The 19,563-nt window shown below is 43.0% G+C and overlaps 1 protein-coding gene and 1 pseudogene across 5 annotated transcripts in view; one reads left to right on the top strand and one right to left on the bottom strand.

Annotated features, from left to right (window-relative positions):
• Positions 1 to 12,303: 12,303 nt before the first annotated feature.
• Positions 12,304 to 19,563, bottom strand: part of Oxnad1 (oxidoreductase NAD binding domain containing 1) — a 28,428-nt gene continuing 21,168 nt past the window's right edge. For all 5 annotated transcript variants that reach the window (XM_076544357.1, XM_076544359.1, XM_076544360.1 and 2 more), the window contains 2 exons: positions 19,454 to 19,562; positions 12,304 to 13,424 (listed from right to left, as the gene is read on the bottom strand). In XM_076544357.1, the coding sequence (XP_076400472.1) occupies positions 13,270 to 13,424; positions 19,454 to 19,562 (264 nt within the window). In that variant the 3' untranslated portion in view covers positions 12,304 to 13,269. The remainder of the gene's footprint in view (positions 13,425 to 19,453; position 19,563) is intronic.
• Positions 14,259 to 15,040, top strand: LOC102915248 (zinc finger protein 709-like; annotated as a pseudogene).

Here is a 19,563-nt window from a genome sequence, read left to right as displayed (position 1 = left end):
CATGTTAGCTTAGGGGGGAAATGCTACAATTTTTTGCAAAGGGTTGAGAAAAAAAAAATGTCAGAATCAATGTCGTGACACTTTCAAGTCAGTCTATTTTAGGTGGGCTGTGTGCCACACATAACTGATCCTAGAGCTGGTCTCCATCACCCACAGAAGTCTGGCATCTGACTCCCTGTCAGGCAGCAGGAGGTCTGGAGGCCACCTTCTCAGGCTGACTCTAGCCTGTTCTAACCTTCTCCCAACACAGAGGGATATGGGGACATGGCAGAGGGGACATGCCTGAGTAAGTGGAAGGAAGGGTAAACGTGAGTACCAAGGGCAGAGAAGACCAGTTTCGTTGTGAACACACATGGTTTGTTTCATTAGGAACTGGAAACAGAACACATCAGAAGATCCTGACATAGGAGCAGTGCTGGAAATGGACACGGGCCCCAGAGGAAAGCACACATTCGTGAAACCCATTGGAGCACAGGGAAAATACTGTAATAGTGACTGATTTTGTTAGGTTGATTTTTTTTTAACATGCTTGGTTTTCTTTTTGTCTGCTTTAAGTGTTTGTTTGCTTTATAACATGCATCAAGTTAATACAAATATAATTGGCAAATTTATTTATTTATTTGTGTTTTTCAAGACAGTGTCTCTGTGTCTCCCTCTAGAGACCAGGCTGGTGTGAGATCTGCCTGCCTCTGCCTCTCAGTGCTGGGATTATAGGCCACCACCAGCCAGCCTATAATTGGTAAGTTTAAATCATACAAATATTCAAATGTTGCTGAACTTTGGGGCCCACTAGAAGCACATTTACAATACTACCAAGTATTCACCAGCACAGGACTTTCCTGGGTTCTCCTTTTTCACCACACTATAGGTGCAGTTCTCTGGATGGTATATTGTCTGACCCTTCTCTTGGTCATAGTTCACTGGTGTAGAGGGTCTGTCAATGAGACAAGACAAAATCTGTTAGAAGGGAAAAGACACTTATTCACCCAGCCCTGCTGCTCAGACATGTTCTGTGAAAGAAGCAGACCACACACACTCCAATTGCCTGGGGCTCCCCTCACCAACTTAAGGGTTTCCTTGGGCTGGAAGGCCCAAAGTGTAGTCTCCAGGCATCTGTACCTGCCTGTGTGCCATTGAGTCACAGAGACCATTCCTAACATGGGTCCCACTTTCCTGCATGCACTGAAGGACACTGGGATATTCTGAGACGCTCAGGAGCAGGTCTGGGTGACTCTGGAACAGCAAAGCTTTTACTAGCTTTGCCCTTCCCATCCTCCCTGTTCAGGGAGTGGTCCACAATAATCGTGCTGGACCATGGAAAGGGAAGGGTGGTCCCAGCCCTGTGTGGTGTCTGGTTAGAAAAGGAGCTCATCCTACCAATGGAGCAAGAGATCCAGGGAGAAGCCACTGGAAGCAAACCTTCCTGGGAAAATCTGAGGCACACCCACTTTTAGGAATCATTGCCCTCGATGCCCATCTAAAGGCTTGAGATTTAAATTGCCCTGCCAGAGCCAGACAAGGTGGCACACAGCACTTGGAGGTAGAGGCAGGAAGATTAGAAGTTCACAACCAGCCTCAGCTACACAGTGAGTTTGAGCCCAGTGTAGGTTAGGGAGCCCTTGTCTCAGAAAAAATGCTAAAGCCTGGAGAAATGTGTTCAGTGGTTAAAAGCACCCATGTCCGGTGACCCACAAATGCCTATAACTCCAGTTCCAGGGGAGTCAACACCTTCTGGCTTTCATGGGTGATTACATATATATACAGCCACACAGCCACACAGCCACACAGCCACACAGCCACACACACACAAATAAACAAATAAATAAATTTTTTTCTTTTGTTGTTTTCTTTGTTTATTTGTTTGAGACAGGATTTCTCTGTGTAACTGCCTTTGCTGTCACGGAACTGGCTTTGTAGACCCAGCTGGCCTTGAACTCAGAAATCTACTTATCTCTGCCTCCTGAGTGCTGGGATTAAGTCATGTATCACCACCACCCAGCTAAAATAAATCGTTTTTAAAAGCCAAGAACAAAACAAGCTGCCTGCCTGGAGTATATAAAAGCAGCCATTTCGTTGCCTTCTGTAACAATGTGTCAGTATTAAGAAGACCCGGAATTTTATCCTAAAGGAAAAAGATATTTCAGTCCTCTTCCTGTCATTATTTGAAACCATTCATTGTTCTCAATTTTCTGGTCCACAGGACATCTGAATTTGCAGCCCTCAGGGGACCATGCAGGGAGAAGATGGCAGGATGTCTTCTCACAGTTGACCAGGGCACTGGGCACTCATCCAAAACTTTCATGGCCCAGAGTAAGTTTGAGGCCAGCCAGGGCTACTCAAGACCCTTTCTCAAAACAAAAACAAACAACAACAAAAACCCTTGGCACAGTGGCGCTGCCTGTAGTTCCAGTGTTGAGATCTATCTGCCCTGCTCTCAATTACTCCATATCATGAAACGCAGTAGCTTTCAGGCCATGCCTTGCTGTGGAGGAACCCACTTTTAAGCTGCATTTCATTTAGTTTGTGTTCAGAGGAGGAGGCAGGATGGCTTTGCACTTGTCCTGCCTGTAAACAGCACCGTCCACCCAGCACCACCCACAAGACTCACTGCTGAACAACTTAGAGATCAAAAGGATTGTGTCCCAGGCAGGGGCCCACATAAATGTGGAGAGAACTGACTCCAGAAAGTTGTCCTCTGACCTCCTCAAGCACCACTCCCACTGAATCACAAACACGTTTACACTAATGTGTTTTTAAAGGGGGAGGGCTGAAAGAGGAGAACTCCAGACTCTCCCCGGGCTTCAGTTTGTCTCAGTTCCTGCTGCTGCTAAGCAGCTGACAGTTCATCCACCTGTTGGTCCTTCTGGACTCATTAGTTAGCCTGTGTGGCTTCAGTAGTCCACCTCCTCACTGGGCAGCTCAACTCGACCCTGAGGTCCCCTCTAGGTGCACCTCCAGCAGATTCTCTTTGCATCTCTATCATATTTCTCCTGCCCCAGCCCCCTTTCAGCTCTTCCAGCTCTGCTGTGCTCTGTCAGCTTTCTCTAGCCATTTTGTAACCTACATACATGCATGCACACGTATGTACACACACTTACTGTGTGATGTGTAAAGCATGATCAGAGAGTTAATGGTGTAATTAAAGTTGCAGTGAAGAAAAGTCTGTTTGCCAGTGACTGGGTATCATGGGAAACTGGGACTGCTTGGCAAACTGTAGCCCCTAAACCAAGCACACACACACACACACACACACACACACACACACACACACACACACACAAATGTAATTTTCTGTTGAAAAGAAATCGATGTAGCTGAATTTGCTGTTATTCAATAAACTCTAGCCTTGTGGATAGATGCGAACATGTCTGTCTATGCTTCTCACACAGTGCTCACTTCACACTCAGCTTACACAGGAGACTGAGGTAGCAGGATCTCTTGAGCCCTGGAGTTTGACAGCAGGACAACTTAAGGAGACCTTGACCAAACATAAAACAAAACAAAGCAGAGACTCTGAAGAGTGGCTATATGGGACCCTCCAGAATCAGTGGTTGAGACTTACTCCATGCAACAGTTAATTGCAGCTTTTCCACAGAAACACTTATAACAGTCTCTCACCCAGGATGAGCCCGTGGGATGGAAGCTTAAATCAAGATCCAGGCATCCTAAAATGATGCAAATCCACAGGTCACACAACAGGAACAAAGCTTGTAGGGACACTGAGCCAGCCACTGGCACATAATGACAGATAAGGTGTCAGAGACAGTGCTTTGTCACTTACCATGGCTAAATTCTAGCCATGCCTCTGATGTTTTTTAAAGCAAACTTAAATCCTTCTAGATTGTATTTCAAAGCAGATAGTTGAGACCAGCCTTCCTTTTTAATCTAGTAGCAGTAGCTGGGGCTAGCGACCAGCTTGTTCCTGCTGCTTACCCTGAATCAGTTCCTCACTTCTTTACTGGCTTTGCCTTGTCTCATTGTTTCTCAATGCTAGGTGCACACATGAAGCATTGTGGGTAATTAAAGAACACCTACAGACTGGGGTTTAGCTCAGTGACAGAACACATATCTGTAATGCACAGAATAAACAAACAAACATCTCAACGTTTCAGCCTCAACCCAGAATAATGGGATCAAAACCTTTGGGTGTCAAATCCATACTACCTTAATATTTGATTTATTTCATTGTATTTATTTTTCATATTTTGGAGACAGAGTCCTTTGCATCCTAGGCCGGCCTTAAACTCCATATGTAGCCCAGTTTGCCCTTTAACTCCCCATCTTCGTGCTTCTCTGCCTCACAAGCTGGGGTTGATAGCATGTGCCACTGTGCTCAATGTATGCTGTGCTGGTTACTGAACCCAGGACCTCACGCCTGCTACACAAGCACTGTGCCAGATGAGCTGTATCCCATCCCACTGGCTTATTACTCTAGACTCCTCAAGTGATGTAATTGTTCAATCAGGCCAAGAAGTGCTGCTTTAGCTCTTTGATGGTCCCAGTGCTTAGAAGACAACAGCAACAACCTTGAACACAGACTTTCACATGCCATCAGCTCCACTGAATCAGAATGTGTCCTGGGCTGGGGAGTGTGCCTCAGTGGTAAAGTGCTTGTGTGTAGTGTGTGATCCCAGCACTGCACCCTCAAGCACCTAAAATCTATATTTTAACAAGATCTCCGGGATGGGCATACACACTCAAGTCTGAATGCTGCTTTTTAGCCCTGGCTGCATGTGGGAGTCAAAGAGCTGAGTCCCAAGAGATGCCTACTGATCTGGGCTTGGATGGATCTTGACTTCGCTAAGTCTCAAGGCTCTCTAGGCCAGTGGTTCTCATCCTATGTGTCAAAACCCCCTGGGGGTCCAATATCAGATATCCTGCACATCATATATTTACATTACGATTCATTACAGTAGCAAAATTACAGTTATGAAGTAGCAACGAAGTAATTTGATGGTTGGGGATCACCACAACATGAGGAACTGTATTAAAGTGTCCCAGCATTAGGAAGGTTGAGAACCAATGCTCTAGGCAATCTTGTCCAACTAGAATTGTTAACAACCTTTTTACAGGTGAGGCAAATTGAAATCCTTCATTTTATTATTTCTGTGTGTATATATTCAAAGACTTTCATTTGCCAGCAGGTCATATTTACCAGAGTATAATGATATAAAAACATTTTTAAAAAACCCAAATGAAGCAAAACAAAAAACAGAACAACAAAAAACAAACCAATCAATCAAACAAACAAACAAAAAACCCAAGACTTTTACCATCTGTAAGAAGTCTATTGTAAGTTACACGGCAGTATGAATTGCATGACATCACCCAGACGGCAAGGATCACAAGGCTGCCCAGCAGAGCTTTCGACAATGAAGAGGCAGGGCTGGAAAGTGAATGATTCTTGAAGGCAATCCCCAGCTGAGTGCCTGGGACAAAGGTCCCTGATGGGTTCTGGGAACAAGTGTGGCGAGTGATGCTTCCACCTTCAAGTGACCCAGGTTCGGAATAAGGCACATGCAGGTTAGCAACGGGAGCTATGGAAAACTGAGTCACAGGTCACAGAGAAATAATGGCAGTGTGCTGGGTTTTTGAAGAGTAAGTGTGAGAAACCCTTGCAGACAAGATTGCTTTTTACAAGAGATGTGTATGAGTGTTTTGCCTACATGTAAGTATGTGCACCACATATGTGCAGCGCCCACAGAGGCTGGAAGAGGTCATTGTATCCCCTGGAACACGAGTTACAGACAGTTGTGAGCAGCCACATGGGTCCTGGGAATGGAAAAAGCAGACAATACTTTTAACCACTGAGTCATCTCTCCAGCCCAGATAAAGTGATTTTTAAAGGTGTTTTACAGAATACTTAGAATTAAACAGGTAGAAATGAAGACGAGAAGGAAAGGTTTATGAAGAGAATAAAACACGGACAAGAACACAGACAAGCAAAACACAGCTGGAGGCCTGCACTGGAGCTGGGTTAGCTGGAGATGTGACTGGAACATAGGGACACATCACAGTGAAACCAAGACAGGTACAATAGGACCTGCAGATGCAGGCACTGAGGGGACAGGACTGTTAGGGCCCACCTGCCTGCCGGTTGGAAGAGGATCTGGACCACCACTGTCCAATCACAAGAGCCTTGATAAAGGCTACGTAAATAACAAGTGAAGCCTGGAAGGTGCCAACTTAGAAAACAACATAGGGAGAATTTCTCTATAACAATGGAAAATAGGAAGTCTTAGAAAAATAGCAAGAGCAATAAAGGGACATGTGAAGACATGGCAATAAAGGGACACCACACACACACACACACACACAGGAAGACGTGGCAATAAGGAGACATCACACACATGAAGACAAAGGATCAGTAAACACCCAGGAAATTCAACTTACCCAAAGCAAAAGAAATGTGAATGTAGATAGAAGGAAGATGAGAACGGCCAGGCCCTTGAGAATCTGCAGAGGGAAACAGGCCATAGGGAAGTGATGAGCACAAGGGGCGTTCCCGTGGGAACGGTGCCTATGGAGCAATTGGAAAGTGTAATTTCAGACCACTCACATTTCCCTTCTAACGAGACCCTGAGAACAGCACAGAGGTGAAGACAGACCCCTGAAAAGGCAGCTCAGCCCACTGTAGTGTGACATGGAAAACCTACAACAGCCAAGCAAACAGATGAGATCCATGCTGGCTGCTCACTGACGCTTTCATGAGCACAGGAACTCAGGGAGAGCGTGATGAACATGCTTGAAGATTCAGTGGGTCTTCAGGCTTATGATCAAGGCTCCCAGGTGATGCTGAGATCCTAGTCTGAGGACCACCCCTGGGTAGGGAGGCCCCGAAGTCACCTCTCTCCTCTGCATTCTATTCTGTCCTGCCTCCCTTGATGCAGACAGTAGTGTGTACCCCTGAAGCAGGAGACACAGGAGAGTAAAGGAAACTAGCTCTTGTTGGGGCTTCTAGGTGGAGTGTGTTTGTGGCCAGCTTGGGTGAAGTAGACTGGCAGAGGCCCCTGAATTGTGTCCCCTTTGTTAAGTATCTGATCCTGGAAAGGGAGGCCCTGCTGTCCATAACCAAGGGTCAGGGTCTTCAAAATCTCACTCAGGGAAGGGTACTGCTAGCTCTGCAGGGACCTGAGTTCACTCCCGGGGCCTCATGGGAGGAGGGTGGGAGGACGGGGTCTGAGTACAGATAGGGAGGACACCACCCACCACTGTCCTGCCCCTCCAGCTCTGTCTGAGGAGGGTTTCACAGCATACATTTGTCCTGAGGTGAGGTGAGGGTCCCTTCCTGAGCCCTCTCCACCCTCATGTGGCCCTCCTCCCCAGCTTCTGCTTCCTTCCTCTTGTCCTTCTGTGGGGAGCCCCATTCATTCCTGATTCTGCCTCATAGAACAGACACTTCTGGAAAAGAACCATTTTCAACTAAAGACAAAAGGGAGCCTTATATAGGTTTTTATCCTTCCTTCCTTTCCCATCGGTTTCATTTTTAGTTTACATTCTTTAGATTTTGAGAATTCCACCATGAGTAATGTGTTTGTATCTTTTCTATCTTTCCATTTCCCAACCAATCTTCCTTGGCAGCCCTGCTCACTGCTAAATTCATGAGCTCTTTTATAATTGTACACACACACACACACACACACACACACACACAGAGCTGCATCCCAAGCCTTGTCGGTGGTTCAGGACTTGAGATTCCTGCAGCTCCAAGAAGACACTTATTGATAAGTTATTGGATAACTTATCAGCTGGCTTATCCCTGGAGAAAACATATTCTCTCCCCCACAGCAGTTGGTTGGGTGTATCTCTCCACCTAGGGGTGAGTTCGTCTGCAATTTCCCTCAACCATGCAGTCTTGTTTAAGCAACCGTATTATTGAGATTTCATGGGTGTGGCTTTCCTGTAAGGTTTAGAAGAATTCACCCCTGCGGCGCGCTCCTCGGCCAGCGAGGAAGAACGACCACCACGCGAGGATTCTTCTCAGATCACACTTTATTGGAGCGCCTCTTGGTTAAGGGAGAGCGGGAGGTGAGGGGCCCCGAGGACTAAACTGCAGCTGCTTATATAGGGAATCAGGCAAACGTGCCGTACTGTGATTGGGTCCCGCCAGAATGCTAGCACGGGGAGCCACGGGATAAGCTGAGGACATAAGGCCAATTACCATACTCGTGCATCATAGCCAAATATGGAGTTGTTTACAGCTAGGCTACCAGGAAGCCAGCGCCATCTTTGAATGGCGGCTCCTTACACACCCCACAGCAGATGTCTGGTCTTGCAGCTTTTACATTCTTTCTACCCACCCCCCTTCAGTGATGGCCCCTGAGTCTTAGGTGTAGGGCTTCATTGTAGATGTAGTAATAGGGGCCAGGCACCTCACAGTCACTCACCAGTCGTGTTTTTCTGGAGTAAGGTCACATAAGAAAACGGGGCTGGGTACTAATTCATCATTCACCTGCCTCAGTTTCCTAGCATAATGAGGTTAAAGGTATGTACCACCACACTGCTCCCAAACACATTTTTTTCTTCAGTACCTTGATTGAAACAAGGCCTTGTGCATGCCAGGCAGTGCCCATCACTGAGCTCCACCCTGCCTCACTGTGTACTTTTCTATTATAAGACCAAATGCCACTAAATTGCCCAAGATGACTTTGAAATTACTCTATATCCAGGTAAGTCTTAAACTTGTAATCCTCCCGAGTCAACCTCCCAACAGCTGGTTGGTGCACGAGTCTTTCTGAATCTTACACGATACAGCAGAGAGAGGCAGGGAAACAGTTCTCAGTGCATTAAATGTACCTGAACTTTCAAAACTCCCTCCTTACTGCAGAGCACTTAAGTCAGCCCTGTAGTAGGAGCTAGCGCCAGCAGTTTTCAAGCTGTTGATTTTATTAAACAACCCAGCTTGGAAATGCCTGGTTTAGATAAAGGAATTCCTGGATCCCTGTCTCAGTTGGCCCAGACTTGTGGTGAGAACTCAGTGGCCGCTCCTGCCCCTCACAGGTGTGGTTTCCTTGTCTGCAAAATGGTGCATTAAGCAAAGCTCTGAAACTACCCAAGTTTTACAAATGACTCCATCAGGCCCAAGGTTTAGACACATGTGAAACCTCATGAATGGCCAGGTTGGTGGGGGTGAGGGGCGGGAATAGCAATCTAGTTCTCAGGACTAGTTAGTAGTAGAATCATTCAATTTCCCAGCCCCTAGCCTTCATTTTACTCTTCACATTAAATAGCAAGCACCATACTGCAGACTTGAAACCAAGTTCTATTTCCACTGATAGGCAGGCACCTCCAGCAGGCACCTCCAGCAAATCCTCAGCAAGAGTGAGTGCTGACTCCTTATTTACACAGGCGAGAACGGCCACATGTAGACCTTCCTGGAAAGATAATTGTTCCAGGAACACAGTGAGCATTTACAGAGGGCTGAGCAGGAAGTTATGATTTCTATCAATTTGAGTTTTTCATCTATTAAGCCTCTACCCCAATGTGTTCACCTTCCTTCACCCTTGACAAGCTGTTGCCCTTGGTGTGGGAGAGCAGAGAGGGAAAGAACTTTCCTTGGAAGCCTTCATCCTGCACTGGAAGACACTAGGCACCCTTCATGTTCTTTCCTGGTTCATGGACAAAGAAAGGAGAGCTCAGGAATATGACTCATAACAGCCAATGCTGAGGCTGTGTTTGGGAAGGCATAAGGTTAGCCCAGTAGGTCAGCCTGGCTGACTAGGGAGCTGAGACACAGGAGGTAGTGGCCTTAGGGTCCAGTGTGGGAACACACAAGTGCATGAGCCATCTTCCACAGTACGGATGGGTTTGCACCCTCCAGTTTAAGTTTCTTTTGACAAGCCACATGCTCAAATCTCTCAGACTACCCAACATTCTCTAAATGTTTAGTCTTTTGTCTGCTTCCTCAAGTGAGCCTTCCTTCTTCTTGTTCAATAGTGATCTCCTGTATGGAAGCAGTATAGAGTTCCCGAGAACAGTGAAACTTGAAGTACCTTATCGTCCAGCAATCCCACTCTGTGACCGTCTGCTCCCCCAGCTTTATTGTAGCACTGTTCCCAGTTGCCAGGTGATGAAGAGGCCCCTGTCCGGAGTTGATGAGTACATAAGGAAATCTGCAGCCAGCAGCTTTGGGGCTGGGATGTAGCTCAGTTAGTTGAGTTCTTATCTGCCATGCATATAGCCCTGGATTGGATGCTCTGCACTAATTGAAACTGGGCATGTTATTAGACTGAGGAAATAGATCCAAATTACAGTACTGGTCAAGTTGATTTCTTTCTCTCCCACCATCTCTTCTTGTAAACTGATAAGGGATAGGTGTGAGGGGGTAGATAAGAACATTTCCTTTCTTTCTTCTCTTTTTCTTTTTTTTTCTTTCTTTCTTCTTCTTCTTCTTCTTTTTTTTTTTTTTGGTTTCCTAAAGACAGGGTTTCTCTGTGTAGTTTTGGTGACTGTCCCAGATCTCGTTCTGTAGACCAGGCTGGCCTTGAACTCACAGAGCTCTGCCTCCTGAGTGCTGAGATTAAAGGCGTGAACCACCACCACCCAGCTGGATAAGGAAATTTTCATATTCAATACTATAGCGACCCTAGAATCCCCACACCCCTATTATTCAAAATATAGCATGCACAGGCCAGGACAGCTCTGTTACCTCTCCAGCCCAGGTGGAACCTGGGGCACTGCAGCGTTGGTGCTAAGGGGCATTAACTAGACTGAACCAGATTTCCAGAAATACGACAACCAGGGCAAAGTGCAAGGGGGAGAATAAGAGAGGCAGAGACACCAGGAGGTGGTGGCACATGCCTTTAATCACAGCACTAGGAAGGCAGAGGCAGGAGAATCTCTGAGTTCGAGGCCAGCCTGGTCTATAGAGTTCCAGGACGTCCAGGGCTACACAGAGAAACCCTGTCTTGAGCCCCACTGTAAAATAAAAAAGAGGCAGAGACATCACAGATCTCAGGAATGTGGCTGACCAGCTGATGACAGCCTCTGTCTCCCTCCCTATAAAGCCTGCTGGCAGAGGCTGGCTGACTGGCTCAGCAGATACAAACACTTGCCACCAAGCCTGATGACCTGTGTCTGATACTCAGAACTGGATTAACAGCAGTTCCACTCTATTCCTGTTTTGTTTTGTTTCCTCCTCTTTCTGGTTCATGACTGTTGGTCTATGCTTTGAAGGTTCTACTTGTTTGACTTCAGATCTCTGAGGAGTGCATGGCGGAGCTCCATTCCTGGCAACAGGCCTTTGGGGTATGTCCTACCAAACTGGTCCAACTATCGTTATGACCCTATGAAGAAGAAAAGAAAAAGGCGCATCTTGCAATAGTTTGGCTACTCTGTTTTGGGTTGTGGGGGAAATGGTCACTAATGAATCTCCATGTTGCATTTTTTTTTTTTTCCCTGGTTTCTCGAGACAAGGTTTCTCTGTGTAGCTTTGAGCTTTTCCTGGATCTTGCTCTATAGACCAGGCTGGTCTCAAACTCACAAAGATCTGCCTGCCTCTGCCTCTCAAGTGCTGGGATTAAAGGCGTGCGCCACCACCGCCCGGCTCCATGTTGCATTATTTACAACTAGAGTTGTTCTGCAAAGCACTGGGGAGACAAGGGAAAGATTTGTCTCAAGTTTATGTCATAAGCTTCATCTCTGACCTTGTGCTCTTATTAAACAAGCTCCAGAAGATGCAGATCTTCTTCTGGCTTCCACAGAGACTGCAGTCTGAATGGATTTAAATACAAAACAGGAAGTCACCAAAGGACTGACAGGTAAAGAGAGATTTCTGTGTGAAATATACGTGTATTTTTTCAGCACTGAGCTGGACTGTGGAGGGGCCCCAAAACTGCTTGACCACATAACAGCCATGACAGGCTCAGGAGCCTAGACACAGCTTTAAAGATTAAAGGTGCACACCTTTAATCCCAGCACTTGAGAGGCAGTGCCAGGCAGATCTCTGTGAGTTCAAGGCCATCCTGAACTACAAAGTGAGCTCACAGAAAAACCCTGTCTCAAAAAACCAAAAAAAAAAAAAAAAAAAAGAAAAGAAAATAAAAAATCAGACGAGCAGGCCTTGGAAATGGCTCCACACCACTCGGCCAATCCTAGGACCACTTCTACAGCCAGCCAGCCCTGCTGCTGGAGCAGTCACCAACACCTCTGCCTGAAACAAAAAGCCGCCTCCTCAGCAGTAAGGCAGGTTTTGTATGGAAACACCGAAAGGTTTTGTTACAGAAGAATTAACAGTAATAATTAATTACTCAGGGGAGTCAATGCCAAGAAGGAAAACATAATGGATCTCCAACCACCTAAAGCTGTTTTCTTGATGACTTTCTTATTTCCTGATGCAATGCTGGGGATTCACATGTGGCTGCCGGCCATCCATAGTAAAGGAAAACCAAAACATTAAACAGGAAGACTTTTCAAACTAAAGTGAAGAATGTACTTAAAGTTATAAACTCACTAAACATAAGATTTATGAATCTCTGTCCAATAATTTAAAGAAGTATACAGTTCACACAAAACCCACATTTTCCTTTAATTAATGTAAGTAGACCACTTTCCCCCCAATGGCAAAGAAAAATCTGTACTAATCAGTTCATGGTGTAAAGGCCAGCCAGAGAAACCATTTTGTGTTAGGCCTCCATCTTAGTACCTAATGACTGCTTGCTCTAGACTCAAAATTCCAGAAAGATGGGTTCCCAGAAAACAGCACTGACTCAGTGACCCCCAACCAGATGTTGATATGACTGCCTGCTTTTTTTTTTTTTAGCTTCTGTAACTTGCTCACACAGATACCCAAAGACTGTTTTGAGTTGCTTTAACCACTTGACAGAACAGACCAGTTTTTACTTGCTTGTGTAGATATTGAAGGTATCCTGTGGTTTTCTTCTTTAAAAAACCTTTCCTTAAACCCCTCCTTCATGGCAATCTCAAATTTGGTTCACAGATTGTTGTCCTGCTAGCAGTTAATAAGTATTTTCATTATTTTTGGATTGAGTCTATGGTATTCTCCCAGGGGTCAGAAACTTTGTAACAATGAACTATCATGAGATAATTACATAGTATTAAAAAAAAAAAAACAGTATAGTCAAAAATAGCTTGACCAATGAAGTCCACAGCAAGTTTATCGTGTAAATCTGCTGCTGGTTTTTCTTTCAGTCTTGGGTTGGACACTTAGTTCCACAGCTTTAAAAAAGGACAGTTCAGATGGAGGCAAATCCACAGACCCTAAACAGAGTCTCACTCTCTAATAGCTCTCGGGTCTTCTGTGCCGGCTCCCTACCACCACTTCTCAAAGCAAATGTGTTCCTTGGGAACATGGCTGGTTTCCAGTTGCTTAGAGAAAAAGTCAGTCATTGCAGGCGGGCCGCAGATGTAGAAAAGAGTCTCTGCTGAAATGTGGTCTCTTATCTCCTTCTCCGTTATTCTTCCTTCTACCAAAAAAACAGAACAAACTCCATTCAGCGTAGGCATGTTTTTATCCTGACCTACCACAGTTTGGTGGCAGAGTTCACCTGTAGCACTGTGAGCTGACCAACCACACTGTTCACCTGCAGCACTGTGAGCTGACCAACCACACTGTTCACCTGCAGCACTGTGAGCTGACCAACCACACTGTTCACCTGCAGCACTGTGAGCTGACAAACCATACTATTCACCTGCAGCACTGTGAGCTTGGACTCTCCAGGTTTCTCAGGCCTACAGCAAGCAAAGCAGAAGGCTCATCCCCAACTGCTCTTTAGAGAGTCCACAAGCTCACTTGCATTACAGAGATAAAAACTACCTTCAGCAAAGTAAATGGCTATTTTATTTAAAAAAAATAAATAAAATTCTTTCAGGATGGCAAGATGGCTCAGCACGCAAAGACTCTTCTACCAAGACTGATGAACTGAGCTTGATCCCTGAGACTAACAGATGGAAAGAGAGAACCAACTCCCAAATGTTAAATGTTGTCCTCTGACCTTCACACATCACTGCAAACACAAAGATACACACACACACACACACACACACACACTAATTTAAAATAACAAAAGGAGGGGTGGGAGGAATAAGGAGGGAGGATGGGGGGATCTGTGGATAGTATGTGGAGTGAGTAGAAAATTTCTTTTTTTTTTTTTTTTTTTGGTTTTTTTGAAACAGGGTTTCTCTGTGTAGCTCTGGCTGTCCTGGAATTCACTCTGTAGCCCAGGCTGGCCTCGAACTCACAGAGATCCGCCTGCCTCTGCCTCCCAAGTGCTGGGATTAAAGGCATGTGCCACCATCGCCCGAAAATTTCTTAATAAAGAAAAAAGAAAAAAATAAATAACAGAAATTGTCATGTGTGCTGTGCCTTGGGCTCCATTGTGGAGAAAGTGAGTCAGCTCAGCAGCAGCACCATGGATGTAGTGACCTATAACGATGTGCATGTCAACTTCACTCAGGAAGAGTGGGCATTGCTGGATCCTTCCCAGAAGAGTTTCTACAGAGATGTGATATTGGAGACCTATATGAACCTCACTGATATAGGCTACAATTGGGAAGATCATAACGTTGAAGAACATTGTCAAAGTTCTCAAAGATACGGAAGTTACGTTGTATGTCACTCTGGATACAAGCCATATGAGCACAGGGATATAGAAAGAAGCAATCTCCATCTCAGAACAATTAGAAGATATGTAGTACTTATGTTGAGTAGATTTGTTGAATGTAATTCAAGTTTACAAGTAATCAGTTTTCCAGCTCCAATGGGAATATATCAACAAACACACTGCAGAAAAGCCCTATGAATACTAGTAATGTGTAAATACTTCTGTTTGTCCTGATTCACTTTGCAAATGTAGTATGACTCACAGTATAGGAAATTTATCAATGGAATAAGTGGGGTAAAGGTCTGAATTCTACAAGTTCTCTTCAAATATGTGAAAAATCTCATAGAAAAAAGATGCTGGGGCTGGAGAGATGGCTCAGAGGTTAAGAGCACTGATTGTTCTTCCAGAGGTCCTGAGTTCAATTCCCAGCAACCACATGGTGGCTCACAACCATCTGTAATGATAACTAGTGCCCTCTTCTGGCCTGCAGTCATACATGATGTATACATAATAAATAAATAAATCTTAAAAAAAAAAGAGAGAGAGAGAAAAGAAAAAAGAAGCCATAAATGTGAGCCAGGTAATAATGGCTTTTACCATTACAGGCATTTTCAAATATGCAAAACAATCTTTAATGAAGGGAAACAACATGAGTGTAAGCAATGTGACAAAACCTTAAGATCTGATTCCTCTTTACATTTAGTTCAAATTGTAAAATTAACTTATACAGATATAAAGATTCAACAGCGTAATGAATGTGTTACAGCTTTTAAAAGTGCCAATTATCCTTTCAGGCATGAAAGAAGTCATAAAGGAGAGCAAACTTCTGAATATACTGAATGTGTTAAAGCATTTGCATAACATAGCTGACTTCAAAGGCATGAAAGAATACTGGAAAGAAACTCTATGCAGGTATTCAATATGGTGAAGCCTTTACATGTCATAGTAGACTCCAAATACATAAACACATACTGGAGAGAAACCCTATGAATGATATCAATGTGGTAAAGCCTTTGCACCATAAGGTCATCTTCAAATGCATGAAAGAATACATATGGGAGAGAAACCCTATGAATGTAAACAGTGTGGTAAAACTTTTGCATATCATAGTCATCTCAAAATACAAAAAAGAACACATACTAGAGAGAAACCCTATGAATGATATCAATGTGGTAAAGCCTTTGCACCATAAGGTCATCTTCAAATACATAAAAAGAACATATACAGGAGTAAAACCCTATGAATGTAATCAATGTAGTAAAGCCTATGCTCATCACAATTCTCTTCAATGGCATAAAAGAACACATATTGGAGAGAATCCCTATGAATGGAATCGATATGATAAAACCTTTGCACATCATAGTCATCTACAAAGGCATGAAAGAACACATACAATGAGTGAAACCCTACATGAATAACTTTTAGTGTGTAATTGGTCAGTTAAAGCCTTTGAATATAGCATTAGATTTTGAGGATCTGAAAAAACTCACGCTGAAGGGAATCTGAATATAAAAAATTGGTAATATTTTTAGCCAACTCACTTATATCACACAAGATTATTTATTCTGAAGAAAACAATCTGACAAGTGTCAACAACTGGTTCAAGCAATATGATACCCTTCTTTATTTTGTTGACACCTGCAAGCTCACATTGACAAAATGCCTATGAATTTAAATAAGGTAACTCTTTTCGATTCTATACTTCTCCTCAATTACATGAGATAATGAATCCAGGTGTAAAACTTCCTGCATGTATATTAGTGCCTTTTCTGTTGCTGTGATATATCATCATGTCTATATTTGCTTACAAAAGTGTTTAATTTGTCCCTGGATTCCTGAGCAATACAGGATCCCCATGAAAGTGGCATGGAAACAAGTGTCAGACATGGCAGCTAAAGTAGGAAGCTAAAAATTCACATCTTTAACCTGCAGCATGAAGGAGAAAGTGTAAATTGAAAATGGTGTGCAGATGTAAACTATCAGGCCAAACCCCAGTGAAACATTTCTTCCAGCAGGGCAGTATTTTCTAAATCTTCAAACATGATATCACAGAGAGAATGATTGATTTGTCTGACTTCAAGCCTACATTCTTACCTTGTTACATGAACCAATTCATGATGGAGAAAAACCCTCTAAGCCTTTAGATGCCTCAACACCCGTGTTACAAGAGTTACAAGAGAAAAAACATTCATGAGTAAAAATTGGTTTAAAGATTTGTTTTAATTTTAATTATGCAATGTCAGTGTGTCTTTGTGTGAGTATGTGCATGTACATTCTGGTTGCCAAACAGGTTAGACCCTTGGAGCTTTTTGTAGCAGGAATTACTAGAAGTCATAAAAAGCCTGACCTTGGTCCTGGGGGTAAACTTATATTAAGGGCGTGGCCATGTCTCTAGCCCTGTAAATATTCTAAAGCTTTTTTTTTTTTGGTTTTTCAAGACAGGGTTTCTCTGTGTAGCTTTGCGCCTTTCCTGGAACTCGCTTTGGAGACCAGGCTGGCCTCGAACTCACAGAGATCCGCCTGGCTCTGCCTCCCGAGTGCTGGGATTAAAGGCGTGCGCCACCAACGCCCGGCTTTTTTTTTTTTTTTTTTTTTTTTTTTTTTTTAATATCATCTTGATATCTGGAAATAGGGAGGAACTCATAAAAGAGAAAAACCCTATTCATGTAAATGATATGGTAAAGACTTTAGACATCACAGTTGTCTTCAGTTTCAAGAAAAAAACTTATTTCATCTCTTTTTCATCATAGCCTTGAAGTAAATAAATTATTAACCAAGTTCACTGTGGGTACCTGCCCCTGAGGTACCTTTTATCTGAGGGTACTCTTGAGGAGTGAGGGATAAGAGATTTAGATAGAAGGATGGAGAGGAGAGAAAAAAGAAACACAGGATAGCCCCAGGAGGGCCTGAATTCTTATCCACTGGCCCAGAACTTCATTCAAAAGGCTTTTTATAACAATGCCAAGGGGCAAGGCAAAAGACCTTCCTCTTGCTAGATACAGCCAAGTGCAGACCCTTCCAAACATCTGGTACCCAGGCCCATGGTCTAATCATCCTCTTATGCAGCCCTGCTGGGTTCTAAAGACTATTGTGAAGTTCACATTGTGGCTTCTATTTTGCAACAGGTGGATATTAAAGTGTGCTATACGTGTGGCAAACCCATTTAGTGAAGTTTATTTTTTGGTCCTTTTATTCCTTCTGTGGCTTTTTTCATCTTCTAGTTTGCTTTCACTTAGTAGAGGTATTTTTCTGCTTCAATGTATAGAATGGGATGGCCATCATCTAAATGGTACATTTGTATTTAAATATTAGGCAGTGTGTGATCATTCTTTTCAAGTTGGTGTGTCTGTGAAAGGGTGGTGGGTTTTTGTTACTGGTTTTATTTTCCATATGTTTTTTTTTTTGTTTTTCACAAATTCCCTTGAAATGTTGTTTGTCATCCAGCCTGGCTTGATTGTTAGTAATTAGTCAAAGATACATTTGAATTCATGATTCTCATGTGTCAGTCTCCTGAGTACAAGTCTAAGGGTATATGACGTGCTCCCAACGTTTGCTGTTTTGTCAACACATATTAAGAACGTTAATGTTCAAATGCTTAATAGAAGAGAACATAAGAAACATTAAATACATCATGTGTGTATTCAAAGAAACATTTTTCATGTATCTAGAAGAAATGTAATGAGGTAGCATAATCGGCAATCAACTGTATATTTCACAATATAACTCAACTGTATATTTCACAATATAACTGATGTACTATGGATATGTATGTATCATTTGTAATTCCATGCATCTTCATGTCCTTATCAGTTATTCATTTCACATAATATCTTGAAGTATTGCCTTCTAAGGGAAATATCCAGAGATGCCAGATAACATAATGCCATGAGATTTATTTAAAAAAAAAAAATGTTGTGTGTTTGTGTAATGTGACTATGGGTTTTAGGCCATGACAGATATGTGGAGACAAGAAGACAACTTTGTGGGGTCTACTTTTGTCCATCTTCATTCGGTGATCAAGATGAGGTTACAGCCTTGCACAACACAGATATTTCAAACATAGCTGTCTCATTGATGCTCAAATAAGATTAAGTGAAACATTACTCCTTAAAAGATAGCATTACTCATAAAAAAAGATCATCAGATGCTTCATCCCCTGGTTGTTTAATAGATGAAATAGTTATACACAAGACAATCCATCTTGATTTCTTTTCTCAATGCAAATATTTAATTAGTAGGCAACTGATCTTGGTACTGTTAGTTTAGGTCTCTAATCAGTAAAATAGTCTCCTTTTTAGATTGTAAACATACTTTCTTTGAAGCATAATGGAAAACAGGAGAAATTGAATAATAAATCCTATTTCCAAATGAAAAAAAAATTAAAATAACTTTACTGGGTGTGGTGACTCAAACTTTTAGTCTCAGCATTTGGAGGGGAGAAGCAGGTGGATCTTCATGAGTTCCAGGCCAGCCAAGGCTACATAGTAAGACCTTATCTCAAGAAACTAAAACCAAAAAACAAAAAGTAAATAAAAAAACTTTAAGGCATCCTTCCAAATAGAGAATCTGAGTAATTTAAATAACTATTAATGGCAAATGGAACTGATTCAACCAAAGCAGGAGTATAGTTTATTTGTTTGTTTGTATACTATAGTTATGATGCCAGGGTCTACTAAAAATTGTGAAAAATACAATTTTAATACAGGCAGCACAAGACCTATCTATAATAAGCAAACCCAAGTTAAGTATTTCTACGTGAACCACCTCAATTACCCTGGGAATGACATTCCCAGCAGATGACTCCTAACTGTAAAACATCTATCTATGCTTAACCAATTGGCCTGTCTATCCAGTAACAGCACGACTAGCCAAAACTTCTTTAGAGGACTCACCTGTGACGTATGGCTTAAGTTCTGCACTGATTTGTGTCATCTGTTTTGTAACATGCAAACTGCAAGTAATCTTCTCAGGAAATTCATTTACTAAATCGAGGATATTTTTC

This window comes from Peromyscus maniculatus, chromosome 9 (genome assembly GCF_049852395.1).
Source record: "Peromyscus maniculatus bairdii isolate BWxNUB_F1_BW_parent chromosome 9, HU_Pman_BW_mat_3.1, whole genome shotgun sequence".
Taxonomy (NCBI): domain Eukaryota; kingdom Metazoa; phylum Chordata; class Mammalia; order Rodentia; family Cricetidae; genus Peromyscus; species Peromyscus maniculatus.
Note: the sequence above shows the minus strand (reverse complement) of the source record. Positions and strands in the feature narration are given on the sequence as shown.